At 37.5% G+C, this 23,653-nt stretch overlaps 1 protein-coding gene across 2 annotated transcripts in view; it reads left to right on the top strand.

The window, feature by feature from the left end:
• The window catches only part of WDR7 (WD repeat domain 7), a 232,722-nt gene extending 211,555 nt beyond the window's left edge, over positions 1 to 21,167 (top strand). For both annotated transcript variants that reach the window (XM_088152672.1, XM_088152671.1), the window contains 2 exons: positions 12,185 to 12,289; positions 17,470 to 21,167. In XM_088152672.1, coding sequence (XP_088008798.1) covers positions 12,185 to 12,289; positions 17,470 to 17,673 — 309 coding nt within the window. In that variant the 3' untranslated portion in view covers positions 17,674 to 21,167. The remainder of the gene's footprint in view (positions 1 to 12,184; positions 12,290 to 17,469) is intronic.
• The last annotated feature ends 2,486 nt before the right edge of the window (positions 21,168 to 23,653 follow it).

The following is a 23,653-nucleotide window of genomic DNA, read 5'->3' as shown; positions in this document are numbered from 1 at the left end:
TGTCATTTAGAAATGATGTTTAGAATGTAAATTCTGTCATATTCATTAAATGGCAACTTGTGAGAATATTGAAAATGGTTGAATAGATGTACCTTTAAGAAACAAGATTTTGCATTTTGCGGTTAAGAATTGGTTATTCATTCTGTCACTTCAAAAAAGCAAATGGAGAATTCCATTATGCCCATACACATCTGAATCTTGGATATCTGTTTTTGAATTCTCTTTGAATATTTCTTGGAAAGCTTCCAAAATGGTTTTTCAAGTGACGATATGAGATTACAATGAGATTACATTTTAATCCCCACATCAAATATTATATTTGAAATTGATCCAGAACACTAATGAGCACAGTTCAAAGCAAAACTTATTGGAATCATGCTGATAATAAAATCATCAAGGACAAAAATGTGCATACATATGCACTCATACATGCACACATGCTTGTTTGCTTGCCTTTAACATGTAAATGCTATATGTTAAATATCACCATGATTTTGAGGAAATTAACTTTCAAAATGCAGAACATTGATATAGAACAAATGCAACCAGGTTTTTTCTAAATTGTTTAATTTAGTCTTTAAAGAAAAAAACTGGAAGTAGTTGAATGGTATTCCCTTTCTCCTTCCCTCTGTTCTTCCTTTCACCTTTGCTTTATCCATTCATTTGTGGGTTGTCCTTTCCAAACTATCATATATGGATTCTAAAAACAACTTGGGAAATGTCATTGTATTTAAACTGTGCAACACAAGAACAGATTGCATGGTATTGACTGGCCAATGTAGGAGGGACTGGCAGAACAAACAAGCTGAGATTGGTGATGTGTGAACATGTCAATTTGGGGATGATTAGAGAGAGCTTGGATTTTTAAATATAGATAGCAACTTACTGTAGTTTTCCCACCGAAGCTTGGAAGAACCAAGCTCGTTTCTGCTTCTTTTTCAAATAAGACCCTTTGAATGTCAAGATGAAAAGCACCTCAGAAAAACAAGATAATAATTACCCACATGTACTCTTCGTTATTCTCTTAAAAATAGAATATTGTCAGGCAACACATTGAAAAACCAATAATTACATAATTTTTGTTAAAAGTGCTCCAAAGTTTAAGCCATCACCATCTCAAAATAAAATCTTCGAACAAAGTGAGTTTTCAAGAGAATGGGAGAGCACAGCAAGATACAAATATCATTCCAGGTTTAAAACTTAATGTCAGTATTTACTGTACTTCTTTTTCAGCAATACACTGGCATGTTGTCCCAGTGGAGATCATTAGATAGTAGAGAGCACCTTTCTGTTAGACCCCATACACATTCTTGGCTTTTGCTTCCAAAATGCTTGGCTGTTCTAGTGTGCAAAGCAAATTGATACCCAGTTGTGTAAAAAGCTGGTAGCATTTGGTTATTAACAAAATTTGATATTTTTCAGATTGTGCAGTAGAAACCATAGAAAATTCTTGAGTCATGGAATAACTGAAGTGCAACAAAGGCTTTTTCTGACCATGCTAGAAAAAAATGACATGTTTAGTCCTTTGCATGCTATTGTAGAAAGAAAATCAGGGGACAGGCTCTTGCATATTCGCTTGGTTTGGAGGTAAACCTGGCCAGTCCTGGACCTTAGCTATTCAGTTAACTAGTTAAGGCTGGCATGGATCTTCTAATTTCTTATTCATGTGCCTGCTGTTTCTAGCATGTGTCTGTTGGAACTAAGCTACACAACTAGCATAGCAAGCTAGGAAGTGCCAATTTCAATCTTATCAGTGGAATGGTAGCTTTACTGAAGCTAGGCAAGGGGAGTAAACTACCTTATTTATTTCCAAGAGCAGATCCCTGAGTTAATATTTTCCAAGAACTTTGATGGTAATTGGGTGGCAATTCCTAATTGATGACTTTAGGGAACAAACAGCCATTAGGCAAGAAACTCTTGAGGTAGGATAGTATTTAAGGGTGTATTTGCAGAATGTGCCAGTGCAATGCCAGAAATTATTCCAGAAAAAGCACGAGCAATATGGTGCATGAGAGTCTGTATCATCATTGTTCTTTATGATGATATTGGCTATAGTGGCAACACTATTCCTTCTTCTCAGACCCAGAAAGTTGACCTATATAATAACAGGAAGGAAAGGAGAAGAATGCTTGTTTTTCACAAGTAGGGACTGGAATATCTTTAGTAGTATCCTGGGTCTTACAACCCTTTGATGGACATGCCATGATCATGCATGTGCAAATACAATGGGAAAAGAAGAGATATTGCAATCTCTTGGTTCTTCTCTCAGGTATGTCCCTTGTTGGAATGAACATTGGAGGCATCCTGTCAAGCTGATTCATAGAAGGTAGGGTCCAAAAGATGGTATTTTAGAGCCAGTTCTGTCCTCTTTGATTTGTAACCTATGGAGCTTAACATGTACATTAAATAGTTGGGGAAAGGTTTTAGATTTGACCTGTGGAGTGAGCAATAAACTGATGATATGCAGCTCTGTTATCTCATTTTTAACCCTATCCTACATCACTGCTTGTTCTGATATAAAGAACTGGATTAAAAAGTTCATGTAAACAGGCAGAAGTATTGTTGTGTAAACCCAAAAAGCTCCATCTTCAGCCAGCAAGCTGTATTGCTCTAGATTTTGTCTCTGGATGTCCTCAGCCCTGGAAGCTCACAGGAGCTTTACTGGCCTCCTTTGTTTAGATAGTCAAGTTTCGCTTCTGAAATAGTAAGCATTTAATTAAACCAGTTGGTTTTATTTTCAGAAGTTGCCTGGAAATTTTTTTCTCAGATTGCAAATGTGGTTAAATACAACTCCCACCAAATGAAGATATATTCAAATAAACCATTAATCAGGTGGATCAGTACCGGTACAAGTTGGGGCTGGGAAAACAGAACTGACAGCAGATTAAATGTATATGTTGTACTTTTAACTAAGCTCCTTTCAGGTATTCTTCTTGCATGTAAGCTCCATATGTAAGGATAGGAAGAGGGCAGTCATACGAATTTTGCTTACTGTCTTGCTGTTCTCATAATCTTCTACACACAGAGGCAATGAAATGCAAGAAGGGCATAGATATCATGTTTGCTCCTGCTTCCTTCCCCCCACCCTCCATCATCACTCCTCATTAAAACATGCCTGACGCAGGCTATGGTAATTTACATAAGCTGGGTAGAGGTAAAGCATTAGAACTTAGTGAATGTGTGGCTAAAGAACTGTAGAACTGATCTGTAAAAATTGTTGACTGATAGCATAAAAAAGTTTCTCCAGATGTACTATCCAGACAAGTAAGGGGGGAGTGGATTGGGAAACTATTACAGCCGGCTGCTTTCCTGTCTCATGTTGCTCAGTAAATGGTATTTAGTTAAAAGAAATGGAAGCATCTCAAATAGAATGCATGTTTCAAATGCCAGACTTTGTGACACTCTCAATTAACACTTTCCAGTTTAAATACATAACTATGTTAGCTGAGTCGGTACAACACTGCTATAAATGGAGAAAATCTTAGTTCACGCAAAAATGATTTAGTGTGAAGCACCTCTTTGGCTTGGCTTATTCAGGTGATGTATCCTAATACCCTGGTCTGATATGTGCCTCTGGAGCTTAGAAGAGACTTCAATTAAAATGCTTCCTTCCCTCAAGATGAGTTAGAAACAAATAAGATTGATTTTTTTAAGGACGAAATTTATTGGAATATCTCTTTGAAAAGTGATTTGCTCCAAGAGATTAATTGCAAATGGCTGGAATTGCTGTGTAAATAAAATGGCATTCTGCTTTATGGGAAAACACTTGACCAGAGCTTATGGGTTAAGTGATGCTGAGCATTTACAGCCACATACTCTTCCCTTCTGCAATGACTGATGTCTTTGTGAAACATGACAACCTGCAAGCTTGATCCCTGAGACAGAGGTTATTTCAAAGAATTATTTGAATAATATACCAAAGTAGGAAATGCATATTCACACATGACCTTTCAAAGGTGTTATATACTTCCGTCTCAGGAGATGAGTTGGCAGCACTAAGGTCTGTTCACTCATCTCAGCTCTTAAGAGATCCTAACTTTCTACTTTGGGCCCGATTCCTTAACACAAACAATAACCACATAATTCAATTTGTGTATCCACAGTTTGAACTTCAACACAGTGACTCAGGGTACCCTGCTTTAAGGTTTACAAATAAACACTATATATTTTTAAATTGCCAATTTTTAAATGTTAAATATTTAAATATTTGGAGCTTGACAACAGGTGTTTTTTTATATATATAAGCCTGTAAGACTGTAAGACTGTAGACAACATTGCCCTTTCCTCCCCAAAATGTCCACATACCCAGCTGCATGATTAACACTGATTAATTTAATACCAGGCAGCAAGTTCTGATACTCTCTGCTTCTGAATGTTTGGTTTAAACTTGCAACCCTGGGTCACTACTGTTGAAAAGGCTTAAATCCAACACTTTCAAAATGCAGAATGGGTTGCAGCATTTTCTGGATTATATGCATATTTTATATTTTTTTCTAAAGCCTGTCTTCTAATGTTTTCTGAAACTTTGGATTCACTGTTCAGAGTCTTGTAGTTCTGATTCTGATTTAAAGACTCTTATAAAAGTGGAATCTGTTCTGAAATGTCTGTAAACTTGGGAAACAAAAATCTACTTTAAGAAGTAAAATATAAAAATATTTAATGTACAGCTAAAGGCCACATATAGCTATCTTTAGTAAAATAATCTTGTATATAGTTTCTAAAAGAAAATAAATGCTAATATGGGATTTTAAGATGTCTGTATAGTACAGATCTTTATGGGAAATTGTGGAAGTTTCAAAGGGACGACTATGAAAATATATAATCTGTTTAGAACTACCCAGTTAGGGACAGATTGTCATGGAGAAAATCTATCTATGTGGTCTCTAGCAATCGACACCAACTTGATGACATATAATCAGTCAATCAATTAAAAAACTATTTTGGATGGACTATATTATAGATATATTGCATTTTACCAAAACACTTCAGATTTAAAGAACAGGAACTTTATTATATAAATTATCCATCATTTTTTTCTATAAATAATTTATCCTGCTTAAAGTCTGGTTTAAACTTATATCAAATTATGTTCCAGACATTAATAATACGAGTGCATAAACCATAATATATATAAATATAGCATTCTTAACTTTTTCCCCCAATTTTCTAAAATACCGTATTTGAATGATAAAGCTACATGCAAATTTGTATTGGTGTTCCTGCGTTCCATGTTATTTTTTCTAATACTTTTAACATTAGCATTAATTACTTAGAATGACAATTATGTGAAATCCTGTAATTCAATAAAAATATTTTTACAAAGATTTACAACATCTCGCACATGAAAACTACTTGTTTGATTAGGTAAAAGTAATGCATTTTGACAGTTAATCTTGTAAGTATTTAATAGTTGGTTGTGTTTGTGCAATTCTCTGAACTATATTTGACAGCTTACAGAATGCTTCTTTAAAAGTTGACTCTATAGAAGTGCCTTTCAGTCCATTTCTAGCTTTGAATAAGAGCATACAAACACTGAAACATAAACCATAGGAAATGGGGGGGGGGGGGAATGAAGCCAGCTAGTGTTCAGGTTTTCTTAAAACTAAAATTTAATACTTCTGAATATAATAGGTTGTCATAGAAACCACAGTAGTTTATATTCCAAGTAAACAAATATTATTTTTCTTTTAAAATGTATAGAATCAGCTAGCACGGCTTATTCCTTAATCATAACACAAAAAGTTGTTACCTTCAGCGTATATTTTTTTAAAAATTAATTTATATATTTTTACTCCTCCAGATAAAGATCACTTAATATTCCAGCTTGCTTTTAAAAGGAGGATAAACATTTTTACAAAAAAAGATGTAGCCACAGTTTGTCACAAGTCATACATTCGTAGCATTTTTACAAATAGAGATATCATCCATCCTTTTGTAGAAAAGTATTTTATGCCCCATAGTATAATCTGTGAGCCAGGCCTTAACTCCATCCACTTAGAGGTGAGTGCTCCTAATTAGGAATAACTGTTCAAAATGTGTTATTGACTTTACTGCCATATTAATTTTTGGTGGTGTCATCATGAAATATCTGGAAACAGAAGAGATGTCTGAGCCTCTTAAACTGCGAATGTAAATCAAATCTTTGTAAATGTCTGCTGTGCTTGAAAAATAGGCTGCATTGATTTTTTTTAAAAGAGATCAACGTAAATAACTTAATAAAATGTGATGGGTTTGGAGGATATAGGACACGTTTGGTCCTCTCCTATTTAGCATTGTGTAACGCCGAAGATGTATACGAACTGTACAATTTAGATAACGTTTTGTGAAACACGCTGTAGCCACTTGGATGGCTGCAGCTGTGGTCTAATTTTTTTTTTCTGGATTAAATTTGGCCAACAAAGATGCTGCCTCATTTTCAGCTTGTCATTTGCCCAGGAAGTAAAAGCAAATTGTAATGAGGGAATCACAGCAGGAGAACCGCTGAACAAATGAGAGGCATATATTGACTGACAGCCAGCATGCCATTTCAGTGATAAATGTATTTTTATACACTGCTGTTCAAGGTCACTTTCTGCTCTCTTTGTACGCTGGACATCAAATCATGCAGGCTTACATTTTAATACAAAATAATTTCTGATGGCTGATACAAAATAGTAAGACTTGGTAATGATAAAGGGTTTCTAGGGATAAAAAACCCTAGAAAAGGGTTGCTTTCTTCTGGCTTTCCCCAGAAGTCTGAGAAACAGATACAAAATAAAGTATACGTGTGTGATGCCACCCACCCACCCCTCGTTTTTTGTTGTTGTTGTTTTTTTAACATGCAATACTGAGGTAGTAATATTAAGCACAAATGGGAAGAAGATGCAGTTGAAGCCAGAGGTCTTTGCTTCTATAAATGCACAATAGAATCAGAGTGCTTTATTTCATTCAAGAGCTGTCACTTTGGGGAGCAGAACATTCTTTGAAATTGAGAATATATTTACTGATACTGTGAGAAACTTCTTATGAAGTTTAGAATATTAAAGATCGGGGCAATTATATCCTATCTAAGCGGATGCTAAGATAGATAGATAGATAGATAGATAGATAGATAGATAGATAGATAGATAGATAGATAGATAGATAGATAGATAGATTTACATTTAGTTGACCATTTATGAATTAAAAGAATTAGTTCCTACAGATTGGCAAATATAGAGTGTCTCACACACACCCCGCATCCTCTGCCTCTGGCTCATGCTTAGGCCTGAGTCCTGACTGGGGGGGGTCCAGATAATTGGTTTGCTCTTTTGGGTGTTGACACTGATCATGCTTTATTTTGTACATTTTATTATTTTAAGTCAACCATGAGTGTTTTCATTGTTTATTGTACTTACTATAAACCACCAAGAATTGTTTGGAGTTGCAGTGGGCTATAAATATAATTAACAAATAAATACAATTGTCAGTACATTCAAATTATTTTTATTGGGTTTTAGAAGTATTGTAATTAGACTTCCTTTAAAAATAATGATATTACATATTAATAATGTAAGAATAAGAAGTGTAGACTGTTGTTAATATGTAGACTGTTAATATGTTGTTAACATGTAGACTGTCATCACAGTAGTAAAATGGCCTTTTCAGAAAAGTACCTATCTAAATTTTTTTGTGCCAGGCATCAAGCTTGCCATTTTCCTAAGCATTTCAGACAGCATGGCTCTTAATTTTGTTTTAACTCTAACTACTGTTATTCTCTGCTATCCATTTTCTTGGGTATATTTGAGCTTATTTGATGGATAAATGCTTTGAATGTTTAAACTATACTGTTTGTCATGTTGTGTTTTATTAATTGGTTATTTATATTTTGTGAGATATAAATGGAGCCCCGGGTTCTTACTGCTGCAGACCAAAGGGACTTGTTTTCACTGCTGATTTTATTTTATTTTGCTTTGGTTTGCTTAGATTTTCAGCAATCAGCATTTATTGTGCAAGTAGCCACTCACTACATTGTTCTGCTTAGCTTTTGTTACAGAAATGTGGTGCCCTTTGCCTACTAAATCCTCAGGAAAATAGAAATATTTTTGTTGCGGATTTAAGAAAAACGTGTGGACAAGTATACGTATTTGCTTAACAAATAAGTAAGGATGAGCACTTCAAAGTGCATAACAACTTACACCAAAGAGAAGGAAATTTGTTTTCAAAGAATTAACATCTGCAAGGAGACCACATAAATTAAAATATCAAAGCAATTTAACAGTTGCACTTACTTGGATAAAATGTCAGTGTCCAAGGGTGCAACAGGACAACTAGCAGTATTCATTCTCGCCATTGAATTACCCAAAGATTCTTCATTGGGAAATATTAATTGTGTGTTAAGTGCTTAGGAATTTGTTAGTTAAAATAAAAATGAAGTATATAATTGTAGTGAACTTTTTTTGTAAGAAATGGGCCATGTCTTCCTATTCTTGAATCCCTTTTTTATCCAGTGTTTTTTCTGATGATGGAATCATGAATACTTGACTTTAGCCAAAGTGAAAGACGTCTGCAGTTATCTGGATGTTATTCTGGGTTCTGTGACTCTTTGATAAGATAGCCATTCTTGGGAAGATTCGCTATAGTCCCAAATCTTCTCTGTTTCAAGATTGTGTCTCTGAATATGATCATTGGAGCCCCAGTGCTTTAGAAATGGTCTTGCGACCTTTTCCACACTGATAGGCATAATATTCCGATAGAATCTGTGTGGTCAGAACTTCACAGTGATCAGGGGAGCCAGAGTTTTGGGAGATTTATATAGGGCAGACAGCCTTAAATTTTTCTTTATTGTTCGATGAAATAACCATGCAATTGGTCCTAGTTATCGTTTTAAATGAATTGACTAATCTAGGGGTCAGTAACTTTTTCACACTTGGAATATCACGCATTGGAGGACTCTGTTTGTGAAATGAGATAAATTAAACAGTAAACTTTGCTGTTCATTCAGTGCCCCTTTATAGAACAGTAAGTCCCACATGAAACTGATAATATTCAGTAGCAAAGATATGCAAACATCCTGAAAATCCAAAAGGGAGTGAATACTTTTTCACAGTATTATAATTTGGCTTTTCTGCTGACCTTATCATTAACCCATTGAGATTACATAAGAACAAATGGCATGCATAAGGCAAAGTGAACAAACATCTCACCATCTTATTCATGTCTGTTTTGGAAAGCCCATTGCATCTTAACACCTACCGTGATGTAACCGTCTGGCAATTGGTAATAAGGGTATCTGCTGTTTCACAGCCATTCTGTAAGTCAAGAGCCTACGCACAATGGCCACTGTCATAATGTGGGAAGCTCCTTTTCTAAGCCCTTGAAAAATCCAAGTCCCCACTGTGTGGCCATATTTATTTAATTTTTTTATTTTTTTATTTATATTTCAAATTTGTCACCGCCCATCTCACTGCAGAGCGACTCTGGGCAGTTTACAATAAAAAGAATAAATATTAGTTAAAATAGAATAAATGTGCATTAAAATACATTACAAAAGACTTCCTATATAAATAAATAGGAACTGAGTGAATATCCACTCAATGACAAGTCAAGGCTTGTGTAGCTGAAGGAAATATCATATGACTGCTCCCCAGGCCCCAGTTGTAGTGATGATGTGGAATCACAAAGTGTTAATTGTCACAATATTTCTTCAACTGTGCTGTACACTTATTAAAGCTACCGTTCTGAAGTTATACTTTTGCCAGAGTTAGGCACCTTGGATTGGCTAGAATCATAATTTCTTTATAGCAGTGGTCACTCTTCTTCTACTTACATCTTCAAGTTATGTCACATGAACATACAAGGACTGTCTTCTCACTTGCCAATTGAACAGAAAATGCTGCAAGTCTGTGGCACTCAGTGAGCTTTCCTGTGGCCAGAGCAGCAAATAAAGATTCAGCTCTTATGAAACAAACTCTACTAACAAACTCCGGAAGATATTTGGCAGCAGAAGGAATTACCCCCCACCCCAAAAGATAAATTCTACAGTCCATCATCTCTCCAGTGTTTCAAAAAGCATCTATCACTTATGCGTAAGCAAGTCTAAATGAATAATTATTGCACCTTGGCACTTACTTGCTACATTTTGTTGAAGCAGGCATGCTCCTTTTCTTTATCTGAAGTCTTATTCAGCTGTAACAACAAGCCCTAATTCACTGTGATCTCTGCCTGTTAAACCAGAATTTGGTAGCACAACTACCAAACCAGACCCATAAAATGGTGACTGTCAGAAAGATGTCAAGTTGCAGTAGCGCTGATATAGAGGGAAGAGTGATCTCTCCATAGTAGAGATCCAAGTGATGCTGTCAGGGTTCTGTCTCAGTTCTTGGATGCTGTGGGATCAATCAAAGCTCAGGCAAGACCAAGAAGCTATGGATTTTGGTTCTACCTGATCCTGAAGACCTTCCATCTCTAGTTCTAAATGGGCCCACACAGCCCCAAACAAAACCGGTGCACAATTGGGAGTCTTGCTCAAGGAGCATATGGCAGCTGTGGCTGGGAAGACCTGTGTACAAATCCAGCTTGTTGGTCAGTTTTGTCCATTCCTGCATTGGGAGGCCCTGCTCATGGTCACTCACACCTTGGTGACCTCTCAGAAGCTACAACTAGTCCAGAAGTACAACTAATGAAACCGAGTGGGTGGTTATAGGAAACCATGCCATGTAAACCCCATTATTGTACAAGTTGTACTGGTTACCAATGGGCTTTTAAGTGCAAGGTGCTGTTGACACCTATACAACCCTTCATGGCATAAGGCCAGGATATTTGAGGGACCATCTATTTCTAATTATTTCTGCCTGCCCAACAAGATCAAACAGGGTTGGCATGTTCCAGGTCCCTTCTATTAGACAATGCCATTAATGCAACCCAGGACATGTGCCTTCTCTGTTGCTGGACCTGCCCCCAGGTTTGGATCACCGTCACCCCTTTGGCCCTTAGAAAGAGCTTAATGTTCTGGCTCTTCCGTAAAGCACTGGGTGAGATTGTTACAAGAGTCATTAGTATGTGCTAATATGTGTTAAATGAATTATTGATTCCAAGGTTACATATGTGGTTCTTTTTATGATTGGTATATATTTTTTATGTTTTTAACGTGGTACCATCCAGAGTTGCCATATAAAGTGGATGAATAAATAAATACCAAAGTGATATTTGTGTGAAGAATGTGAAACATTTGTGGGACGCGCTACATATCCTTCATTGCTATTAATTCTGAAGATGCAAGCTTTTGCAAAATACACCAAAGAAAAGTAATCTCTATATCCACTTTGCTTGTCCCCTCTGTAGTATGTTTCAGGAAACATAACTCACTTCTATTTTTGTTTTGTCTCAGCTTTTACAAAATAGGTAACATTAAGTATTCATTGTGGTTAGCTGAGTGATTGTTATAGGACTATAACTAGCTCTTTGAATCACACAGTCTACTGAAAGCCCTACACAGATATTCTCACCGCAGCCAGTTGACCCATTTGACAGAAAGGTCAGTTTGCAGCATGCGTAAAAAGAATGTTCAGTGCATTAAAGGCAGGCCCGGTCATGCATGTATTGCCTCCTGGCATCTTGCGTTGAGTCTTCCCTGCGTCCTGCTGCATTACCTTACCATGAGGAAGTCGTCATGAAGGAACTTACACTGAGCAAAGCATGAACTGAATAGGTATTTTCAATAACGTTCCTTGCTTGGAATGTGGGTTTTGATCAGCAAGAGGAAGATATGGACAGAACAGAAGCCCATAATGTTTGTTTGGGCTTGCTGTTCTCCAGTCTGAATTATATATATTTAATCAAAAGATAGAACTAGCTGTTCACAAAAAAATGCTGTTTGGGCACTTTATTCAACATTCATGGATGATGCGAAAATCAGTATAGAGAGAACTATTTTTTTCTTTAATTCCCATCCTGAAACGTTATTGTTTTTGCTGATAAAGAGGCTCATATTCAAGGGTCTGAGAATTTTATATCTATGAAGTTGGGTCAGGGTGAAATAGCTTGGACGATAGATATTGACGTTTTTGTTACATAATCTGTCCTTTAAGATAATCAACACAGCTTTTAATCATTCAAAGAATAATCTGATTTAGAAATTGTGTATTAAATTAAGAATACAATTATGTATTGTTATATAACATCAATTGCTAATTGTCTATATTGCTTTTTTGTTATTATTATTTAGACAATTCATGGCCATAAAGGGGCAATAACAGCGGTGGCTTTTGCTCCTGATGGTCGGTATCTTGCCACCTATTCCAACACAGATAGTCACATTTCCTTCTGGCAGGTAAGTCCCAGATATTATATTTTTATTTATTTTGTTTTACTAGATTAAATCCTTCCTTTTTCTTCACAACAAAGTTGTGAGATAAGCTGGGCTAAGAGAGAGTGACTGGCCAAAATTCATCCCGTGAATTTCTCTAGCTGAAGCTGAATGGGTCTTAATCAAATTATAATAAATAATCAAAATTAAAATGCCAAGCATATAGAAAAAGAGTATTTTTGTCCAGCATGATTTCAGTAGTCTTTGTTCCATAAGGGATTTGGGTGGGTTTTTTTCAGGGGGGGAGTGGGTTGGGTTGGGTTTGGTTTGGTTTGGTTTGGTTTGGTTTGGTTTGGTTTGGTTTGGTTTGGTTTGGTTTGGTTTGAGACAGCTTTGTTATTCAGGAGACAGTAGTTAAATAGTGAGTTAATTTGATGTAATTAAAATTAAATGTAAATTATTTTGATTTGCAACCCATGCATTTATTAATTGTCTGCTTTTATCTCATTAAAAATTACAACTTGTCAACAGTGCTAAAGACCACACACAAAACCTGAGTAGGTGACCTATAAAACTGGGTTTCTGGTTGGCCCTCCTGATTTAAAGAAAAGGTTGGGACTCAGTAGATGAGTCTACAAACATTCTAGATACATTTCTATTCATTTCTATTTAGGAAGGGAAGAAAACTGCTTATCACTGTAGGCAATATGGACATAAATTCAAACTCAGACCTGGGTGATTCTCATATTCTTAGAAAATTTAAGAAGATTAACAAGAGCATACAGGTTGAGATTGTTTTGAGTTTTGTATTAGTTATCATTTCAGGAGCAAATTGCTGTTTGAAAAAGCATTTGCTTAAATAACAAACTTAATTCAAGATTTTTGTAACATATAGTGACCCTTCCTTGCAGCCCAGAAGGCTCAAAGTGAATTGGCTTCTCCATTTATTTCAATTAATGACATAGGCCCTCTGTCCATGGGCCAGACTAGTAGGGCAAATCATATTGCCAAATGCTTTTTCAGGGTATGGTGAAGGACTTCCATAAAAATCAATGAGGCCACATGTGAGAAAGTAGTTTCCTACGAATAAGCTGCCTAACTCCATATTATTTATTAAATTGCCCACAGCCAGCCCTGCCATCAGGTAGAGGGAGGCCTCTCAGATAACTAGTTGAAAGTTGGCAGTTTTGATAGTTGATATTGATTATATTTATTGATAAATGATACTTACTAAGTCTATTGTTACTTTTTTTATTGCTATAGAAGCCAGAGTAACTTAGCTAGATTTGGAACATACATACCATAACTTGGAGCAAGGTATCACTTGCTTTTCTAACTCAAACAGCAAACTATTTAGAACTAGTCCCACATGGCATCTTTTAAAATGCTTTATGAAGCCTTTTCACTAAATTGCAAAGGACAATTCTGCTCCAAGCTGTGCCAAGAGCATGGGGCGGTATTCAGTGGATTGTACAATTTAACTACAAATATGGAATAAATGCAGTGTTCAGTTTTTTTTATAATGCTGAGAACCTGAGTCATGGAAGAATATACTCCCAAACAAAGTGACTGGTGAAAGCTTTAAAAATGTAATACCATGGCCACCATATCTCAGGATGTTCCCCTACACAGCATCTATTTAAATGAATGGAGGTTATACAGACATATAGCCAAGGAATTGGAGAGGGACATCCTTAAGTGAAATGGTGCCTTTTGTTTAGAATCACTGCCTTTGTAGGTAGATAGCTCAGTGAAGGAAAAAGCTACCACAGCAGAATTATTGCTACCCTGGATTCAGTATTCCTGTAACTATCAGCCAGTAGTACATAATTTTAATTTACTATTACTTTCTGCATTAATTTGATTATAACTGCGTGTCATTAAGTGTATTGAATTATTGTCTATCATCATAGAGTGTTATTTCGGAAGCAATGAATAAGGACTGTGAAAATGCTCTTCCATCACTTGCATATATTTAGTTCAGTTACATGGGAAGATCTAGAAAGCAATCAAGCTTATTGATTGAAATGTTTTACATGATCATCTAAGATTGCAGGGGGGAGTGGCGGCGGCAACATTACTTCTGTGCAGACACATGCTTCAGCATATAAACCGCTGAGCTTAATTCTTGCTGTGAATATTTTCTTGATATTTTTTTTAATGGTAGCTTAAACAGAAAGAGTTAACATTAACCAGCATGTTACATTTATTTAAAAATGTAGTCTTGTGTACTAGTGATTCCTCCTGTTTCCCTCTCCCTTCAGTGGGTCTATTCAGCACTACTATTAATGCAAGAAAATCAGTAACATTAGTCATCTTAAAAGGGTTATTACTCAAGATGATTTAAATTGTGAAAATGTCAGTAGAGCTTGCATGCTCCCTGCTAGAGATGCCATGATTTACACTCTCTGACACCATTTCGCTGTTCAGAAGGACCAGGGAAAAAAAGTAATGGCTTCTCTGTTGCACTGATCAGGATTCAGAACATGATATCGGCAGCAGCGCATCTTAAAAATGTCCTAGAATATGCCAAGGTTTCCATGTGTCAAAATCTCAGCCACACAGCTGACGCTGCCATCTCATCTGGTCTACGAAGGTTTCCAACTCTTAATGTGTTTAGCTGATTAACGGAACCATCCAGGATTGCTGCTTCATTTCTTTGCGCAGGAACATCACCTATATGGCAAAGTGATCTAAACTGGCCAGTGATCAAGTGAATTGGAAGCTCCAATATTTAAAGGCTTGTTTCCTTGAGATTTTGCTTAGAGAACTGACAGAGAGAGGAAACAGCTGCCTCTTGATGCTTCCTCTCCACTGTTCCCACTGCCTTTCAAAATACTGTATTTTTATTTTATTCACTTATTTAAATGTACTAGCCACCCAACTCCAGTGGATTCTATATACACCCCTACCCTGCTATTCAGGAAGCAGCAGAAACCAGAGAAGACTGCTCCTACTGTCAGATAGTGCAGTTACAACCATTTAATATGCATGCACATATCAGGTGGATAGCGAATTGGTCTGCTTAATAGTGCATAATTTTGAGGGTTATTTATTTATTTTTTAATGGAGTTTTCTACCAAAATGTTAATGTTCAGTTCATGGATCAGTGCAGACATTCCCATGAGCTTTCCTATTTATTTTTGCTACTTTCCTCTTTGAACTATGTAGGGGAAAAAACGGTCAGGTAGAAGTTCTAACATGTGCACTAAAGAGTAGGAAGTGTCTTCTGGATGTAAACATAAATGGCCATAAGACCTTAGGAGGTCCTCGGCAGCCGCCATGCCAAGCCTTTGCAGCATTTAGGAACTGGTCCAGGCGATGCTTGCATTGCAAAGCATCTCATGGAAAGATTTGTGCAGCCCTGCTAGAGAGTATCAGTAATAATATCTAGTGTTTATATAATGGATTTCCATTACTGGAAGCACCTCAGATAGATCTCTCACAACAGGCTCTCCAGGAAGCCTGTGAAGTCAGCTCAGAATGTTATAATTTGCAGATGGACAGTTATCAAGGAAACACAGATGTGTATTCATAGCCATCTAGGACTAAGGTGGGGGCCAATCCACAAGTGGCATAAAGTCACCCTCACTCCAGACACGTTATTGCAGGAGATCTCTGAAACTGTACCGCTGAAATTTAATGGCAAAATGGCAGGATTTAGCAGTGCTATTTTTGTTTGCTTGTTTGTTTGTTCCTTCTTAACAAAAAGCTCTAAAACAGATAAAATGTCTCCAAGGTAGGCAATAAATAAATTGTGCCAGATCAGAAGAAAGTTACCCCACTTCTGATGTAACGAGTTCCACACTTAGCAGAGACCTTAAGGAGAAACTATTGGGCTACACAGAGAGCCAGTTTAATGTAGTAGTTAAGGTGCCAAGCTAGAAACCGGGAGACCATGAAACCTCCTTAGGCACGAAGCCAGCTGGGTGACCTTGGGCCAGTCACTCACTCTCAGCCCTAGGAAGCAGGCAATGGCAAACCACTTCTGAAATCTTGCCCAGAAAACTGCAGGAGCTAGTGCAGGCAGTTGTCAGGAGTCAACACTGACTCAAAGACATGCATACACAAACACACACAAAGGGAGGGCTACATTGACCCTTACATTGTGACTCACACTCTTTCTGTTTCTTGTGCACGCGTGTGCATACACACACACACACACGGCATTTATATGCTGCCCCAATCATAGATTTTGAATGAATAGTTCTCAACATTAAAGAATGTTCTCTAAAAACACAAGAGGGGATCTCTTTCATCCACAGATTCCCCCTCTGACTCTCCACTGTACTTTCTCACAGACCTCTATAAACTCCAGTCTTCATCTTCCCACAACAAAAATAACCCTCTGGGAAAAAAAAAAAGTTGTGGCAAAAGTTCTGCCTACCAATAGAGAGTGCAAAAAATATTAATTACCCACACCCCTATTATCCAGTGATCAGCCCGTATTTGTAGCAATACCAGAAGGTTACATTAGTAGTTTGATTAGAAAGATGGGAGGTACTCACTTGCCAGTAATGGTTTGTCTACTCATTGACCTTAAAGGAGGCAACATGAAAATCCAGAACCATGTGACGCGGTTGCAGGTGTCTCTCCCCCCCCCACTTTTTTTAATTGTTTGGTGGATTTGTGATGGAGAACTTTCCACAAAAAGGCTCAAGTGGACACCTTTCCCATTAAGAAACCCTTGAATGTCAGAGTTTCTCTCATTAACACAAGCCTAAGCTGCCTTTGCGGATGGTGTATCTGTGTGTGTGCATGCATGCATGCGTGCTATCACTTTTCAGAGTGAATGAGGCAAAAATTGAACTTCTAAATAGAGTGTGAAATAGCCTTAGAAATTATAGCTATCTTGGGCAGCTGTAATTAAATTGTCTTTATGGATTCCCCTCACAAAAAGCAAGGCCTAGCTAAGGAGGGGAGGAGGGCAAAAGATGCTTATATGGCAGCCTCATCAAGAATATTTGCAAAAGTGTTCCTGAGTTTCAGGAGTTAAGACAACATTTATTGGCATAAGATGAACAAACTCAAACTGTAACTGATCTTTATATAAGACAGAAGCTATGAAATGTTACTCAAGGACTTTCCTCAGCATTTAAAGGAAGTTCTTATGAAATACACTGTTGTATTATTCTTTCATAAGTCAAACTTGGAATTTCAGTGTGGATTGACTTGTTCTTTTTCTCCCTCCCTCCCAATGCCAGATGAACACCTCTCTCTTGGGAAGCATTGGAATGCTGAATTCTGCACCACAGCTCCGTTGTATGAAAACCTACCAGGTGCCTCCTGTCCAACCTGCATCTCCAGGTTCTCACAATGCCCTCAAACTGGTGAGGCTTATCTGGACTTCAAACCGCAATGTTATTCTTATGGCCCATGATGGCAAAGAACATCGATTTGTGGTGTAAAGTCAGGATGTGTGACAGAGGTTTCTTCCCCACCACCCCACTTGCTCTAAATACAGATGTGTTTTGAAATCTCTTATAAATTTATCTCCCTCTTTATGATCTTAATACCGGAGGGTCCTGAAGTACCCAAAGATTATGGAGCAGGATTGGCCAGAGTGCATGTGTTCTGCTTGCTTCTGCACAGCAGAGTACTGCTTCAGCCTGTTGTTCCTTTAGAGGAATACAGACCCACTCAGCAGTTAGACCATCATGCAGGATTTTTCTCTTCATCACTAGGAGAAAAAAAAACAGGACCCTGAGAATGTAACTTGGTTCTGGCTGGATTGGTGAGAATCTGAAACATCTTGATTCTATTGACTTTAAAAAAAAAATCATAACATTAAAGCAGGTCTGAATCTCATCATTCTGAGAATGCTAAAATCTACAGTCTAAATGAAAAAAAAAATCCTTTGAAGTGTTTTGAAACTTCATGTTTACCAAAGCTTATGTGTTTACACTGAAGTTCTTCCAAGTTCTTGGAAGATCATGGGAGTAAGGATGTTTTGTTCATTCCCCAAATTCTGAGAAGATCAGGAGACTTCCACAAGTCCCGTAGATATTCTGTTGGTATTTTTTACCTGAAGAGAAAAAGAGAGTCATATGTCACCTATGTATCTAGAATCTGAGATGCCTACTAAAGTCACTGGTTAATGGCATTAAAGACCCACTATATATTTCATGTTTGGGGTTTTGTAAGAAAATGTATAGAAAAGAAATCATTTTCTTTGTGTAACTTCTGTTCAAGATGGAAACAATGGCATACTCCCATTAGTGAGAAGGCAGTTTTATGTTTCTTATGTTGGGATTTTTTCTTCTTCAATGAAAATTTACACAAGAATAGGAAAGAGATAATATGGATATTGATATTTTCTTTGCTGCTAATATATGTATCAATATCAATATCTATACATCCACAAATGTTCTCTTTCATAACTTCCTCTTGCAAAGAAATGAAGACTCTTCATATTTACACCACTAAACTCTATTGTGACATAAACTAATTATGATACAGCAGATTTGCAGCATTTGGATTAATCAGAGATTTAAGAGCTAGAATTATTTAATAAAACATATCACTGCTCATTACTACAGGAAACATAAGGAAAAGTTAACCTTCGGGTCCATTTCAAGTGTTTTCCTTAATCAGAAAAAAACCATTAGATTGATTAATCTTCACATATCTCCTATGTCTTTATATCTTTATTTTTTTCCTGAAAAGCATTGTCTGTCCCTCCCCCTTTCCCACAGAGCTGAGGGGAAAAATGTAGAAAATTTATTGAAACGCTGGTGTGTTTAGGTATATGTATAGTATACGTGTACTTCTAGACTTGAATATGAGAATACAAAGAAAATGCTTTTAGTGCATGCTAATAAATTCAGCAAAAATGGTGCCTGTGGAAAATTCAGTGGCAGAATTTGTAGGATGGAGAAGCAAGAAGGACAACTGGATGCATTTTTTGGAGCGTGGCATCTGTATCATCTCCCCAGAAATTAATGTTGTCCATCATCGTTGCCTTCCATTTTACACGAGGATAGCACTGAAACAGTTCCTGGTACTTCGCATACATCGATATTCTTATTAAACAATTTAGTGATCTGTTTAATACTGTATATGTAACTAGCATTACATCAGCCATAATTAATTATCTACTTGAGAACTTAAAAAACAGTAAGAAATTGTTCAGAATGTTTTATAGCACTGTGACTTTGTTCTATTGATCTATGGTTTAGTGGAGATAAAAATTCAGTTGTAAATATCCAGTTTTTTTGAGGGAGGGGGTTAAAGAAACATATCACATGTGTGTACTTGATATTTATGAGCACTGCCCATGGGATATACAGAAATGTACGCCTTTGTTGAATCACAATATTACGATAGCATAAATGATATTATGAAGTATATTTAGGGATACTTCCTCTTAGATAACTTGCCTTTTTTTACATAATTTCCTTTGTTATCCATGCATACCTTTTACTTTGATTCCTGCAATCTATGGGGTCCCATTTATTTATATGGAATGATGCATGAGGAAAAAGCCAATTCTTTATTGCAAGGTTGGCTAATACTTTTTGAAGTAAACAAGATGCTTCAGAGACCACTTCCCAGCAGCAAGGAAAATTGGAGAGGCAGCCCTCCACATTTACAAAGCTGTTTGTATCATGGCACTTGTTCCATCTCAGCAGGAATCTCCAACTGGTGCTTCTGGGGTGTTTGGATTTCTAGCCCCCATCAACCCAGTAGCAAGGGATTGTGGGAGTTGTAGTTCAAGTGTCTTGAGGGCACTTGTGGCCTATCACTCGGGTAGGCCTATTTACTCTGGGCGGAATTCTATATTACGATAATCAGAGGGCTGCCAACAAAAAATTGCACCCTAGTATTGAGAGGGGTTTTGGTTTCCCTTGAAAACATGGTGTAAAAGTTACCATTGACATGACATTACTTGACAATAGCCAGTGACATAGGAAGAAAAGGCAAATGCATAACATTACGGCATCAGGATCTGGACGAAAATTGCTACCTATTACAAGGGGAGTATGGGGAACCAGCAAGTAATCCCCATTTTGATGCACTGCAGCCTCTCTGCCTTTATAACATGGAGGTCCGGCTGTGCAAAAGAAGTCCAAATCTTTTCAGCTTTGCCGCACTATTTATTTCAGCAGGGTTTGTGGAACAGTTCCATGCTTATTTTGAGTGGAAGATGCTTGGTTCCCATTTTTATGATTGGCACTGTAACTGTTCCTTTTACTATGTTTTGTTTTTCAAATAAAGAATTCCCAGCATTTTCAGATGTGATGGAAAAACACATCCTCCTGCTTTTATTAACAACACATTTGTTGTTGTTGTGGAGGATCTAAACATATTTTGAATATTACCATGGCATGGGAGGGACAAAACCTTATAGCTGTATGTTCTGCAGATGTGTAATGTGGGGTATTATGCCTGTTCAAATAGAATTGGGGCTTTTAGACCAATAGAAAGTCTGCCCTACACAAAGGAGTAATTTAACAGGAGAATCAATATTTATGTACTAGTAACTGCAACAATCCACTAGGCCCTGCACGGGAACCTTGCACAACTCCTTCACTGAAATGAATGGTGCTATGCTAGAGTAGCACTTAGTGGACTCTTGCCAGGAACTCTTAATTCCCCTAAGACTCCCCCTATGCAAATCTGCATTTGAGTGACTTTCTCAGCCCTCACTGTAAATTTCATCATAGCTTAGATCTCTCAGCATTGCAGTAAAATTTGTATTGTCATTCCAGTGTAAGCTTTTAGTGTTTTATTGATTTGTTTAGTACTGTATTTGGATTTGTCCTTGTAAATGTAGCAACGTGCGTGGCTTCATTGGCAGTTTACAAGCAAAAGATGACATGATGAGACACCTGTATGAAAATGTTGTCACAACTGAAGTCACAGTGTATGGTAACTGATTAAAATGTCTGCCTCAAGAAACTACATGATTCCACTTATTGTTTGCTGCCTGGATAGAATGGACCTAAGCGGATAATTTCTCTGAAATAACACTAAATAGTACTTACATTCTAATTTTCACTATCCTACTTAGCAACACTGTCTGTTTGCATTAGCCCCATTGTAAATAAAGCTATCTTCTGCTCACCATGGATGAACTTACACTTGATGGCCAAAGAATGTAAATGGTTTTGTTTTCTTGATTTCAAGAATGGATAGACATGCTGAAGAACGGAAGAGATTAATCCTAGAAGAAAAGCAGGTAATGACAAGATCATAAGTATAAAATAATTAAAGCATCTCTTTTTCCAGCAGTAATGTATTGCTATGAAAGCTGGACGTTGAAAAACGAGAGACAAAAGATAGACCCCTTCAGATTATGGATCTGAAGACAATTACCAAAAGTACCATGTAGTACAAGAAGAACCAATCAATCAGTCCTGGACCAAACACAGACTGACTGCTCCCTTGAGGCAAAGATCAGCAAACAGAAACTCACATGCTTTGGGCAAGTGACGCAAGCAGATGATGGACTAAAAAAAAAAAATCATTATGCTTGGCAAGATTATGGAAAGGAGAAGGCAGTGAAAAAGGGGATGGATAGAATCAGGTCACAGAAATGTCCCTTGAAAAGCTACAAGTTTCCACAAGATTTTAATGACCTGTTATTAAATTTATAAAGCAATTTTCACTCAAGCTAGCTTACAACAATGCTGGGCACTTGTCCATGAAATCATCAGAACCTCAATGGTACCTAATACTATGTGGCAGTTAGAAGACATTAACGTGAATAAAAGTATCACACATATGTACTCAACATTGGCAAATGGCAGAGAAATTAGCAATCCCGGCATGACAAAAATCTACATTTGAGTGGATTGGGAGTATAAAAAACTTCTGGCCCACCAGGTCTTGCTGAACGTTCCCATTATTATTTTCCTGCAGTAGTGCTGGGAATTGCAACTTGGCAATTCCTGGGGGGTAGATTTTCCTCCATTGCACTGGATATTATGGTGGAGAGGAGTCAAACGTATTTATTTACTATACCACTCCACCAGGAAGAAGTAGGAATATTTTGTCACTCTTATCAACATAGCTTAAAGTGAGCTTACGTTCCACCAAATTCAGGTCTAGTCTTTCTCCACCAACTTTCTAGATGTCTCCTATTTTGCTTCATTTCCCAGAGCGCACTCTAAATGAAGAGGCACCCTGGCATCAGCAAACAAGGAGAGGTCACTGAGGAGCAATCTTGTCTACCAGTTTGGTCAGTCTTGTATTCTAAAGCTAAACCAGGCGCTCACGGGAACTGCTTTCCAGATTGCTAGTGAAAACCCCAAGGGTCTGTTGGACTCCATTTGAATCTCTAGGGCAGATCAGGCCCCCTACCCTGAAGGGAGTCAAAACAGCAGTTAACCTCAGGTGAACCGGGGAATGATCTCACTATGGCAAAGGACTCAAAACCACATCCTCTGTTTTCAGATCATACAACTGCTTTGAAGTGAAGACTAGATCAAATGACTGCCTACACGCATTGAACCAGAACTTACCTGGGTCAAGTCCATGGTTGCATGAAAGCCATGAAATACAGAACTCTACTTAAGTTTGGCTGGCCCCCACCCTTTTAACTTTATGAAAAGCACATAAGACCTGGTTTTTTCCCAAAGCGTTGGGATAGGGTGAGATTGTGGAGATGAACTTCTTGTCGGCTGCATGTGTAAGTTTAGCGATGGTGCCAGGTTCTGTTTTGTGGGTTTCAATACTTCTTCTAATTTTTTATTGTAAAGAGATGTTGTTTTATCTTTTGGTTCTGAGCCGCCTAGAGTTTGATACAAGATAAGCAGCTATATAAATATTTAAAATAAAGAAATAAATCCCACCCCAAGGCATAGAAATACCCTGAGATAAGATCTAGGAGACTAGGATGGGTTTCTGCCATTCAACAAGGTGGGCAATGCCAAAGGAGAATGCCTAGCTTGTCCTCCCAGCCCAACATCATAGCAGGTACTCATAACCTACTACCTCATGGTAGAACAGGGCCATGGCTGCCACCAACTTTCTCTGAAGAGCTTAACCACTCTTTCCTCCTTCCTTGGCATCATGGCTGATGCAAGACCTGAAATCCATGAAAGCAGTTCTGAGAAAGGGTGATCTATCACCTCACTCAAACAGGTTTTAGTCTATCAGATCTGCTTGGTCATACATGACATAGCTATGGATGAATGTGATTTTATTATACATAGACCTGGCATTTACCAACAGCAACCTGAAGGCAAATCCTCCAGCAATCCAGTCACCCAGTCTCTGGAATGAGGCTCCTGGGCCAGAAGTGGAGACTGGCATCAAATTGCTGATCAATGATTCAATTCCCTTGAAATTGCCTGCGTATCTTCCTCTACCATTACTATTAGAATCTGTTGCAGTTCCTCAGACTCCACCAAATCTTCCAAATTCATTTGCCCTTATCTCAGC

The sequence above is a fragment of the Python bivittatus genome, unplaced genomic scaffold (assembly GCF_059951505.1).
Source record: "Python bivittatus isolate LINGU-HERP-01145 unplaced genomic scaffold, Pbiv_v1 ctg000570_np1212, whole genome shotgun sequence".
Lineage (NCBI taxonomy): Eukaryota > Metazoa > Chordata > Lepidosauria > Squamata > Pythonidae > Python > Python bivittatus.
This window is presented reverse-complemented; position numbering and strand designations above follow the sequence as displayed.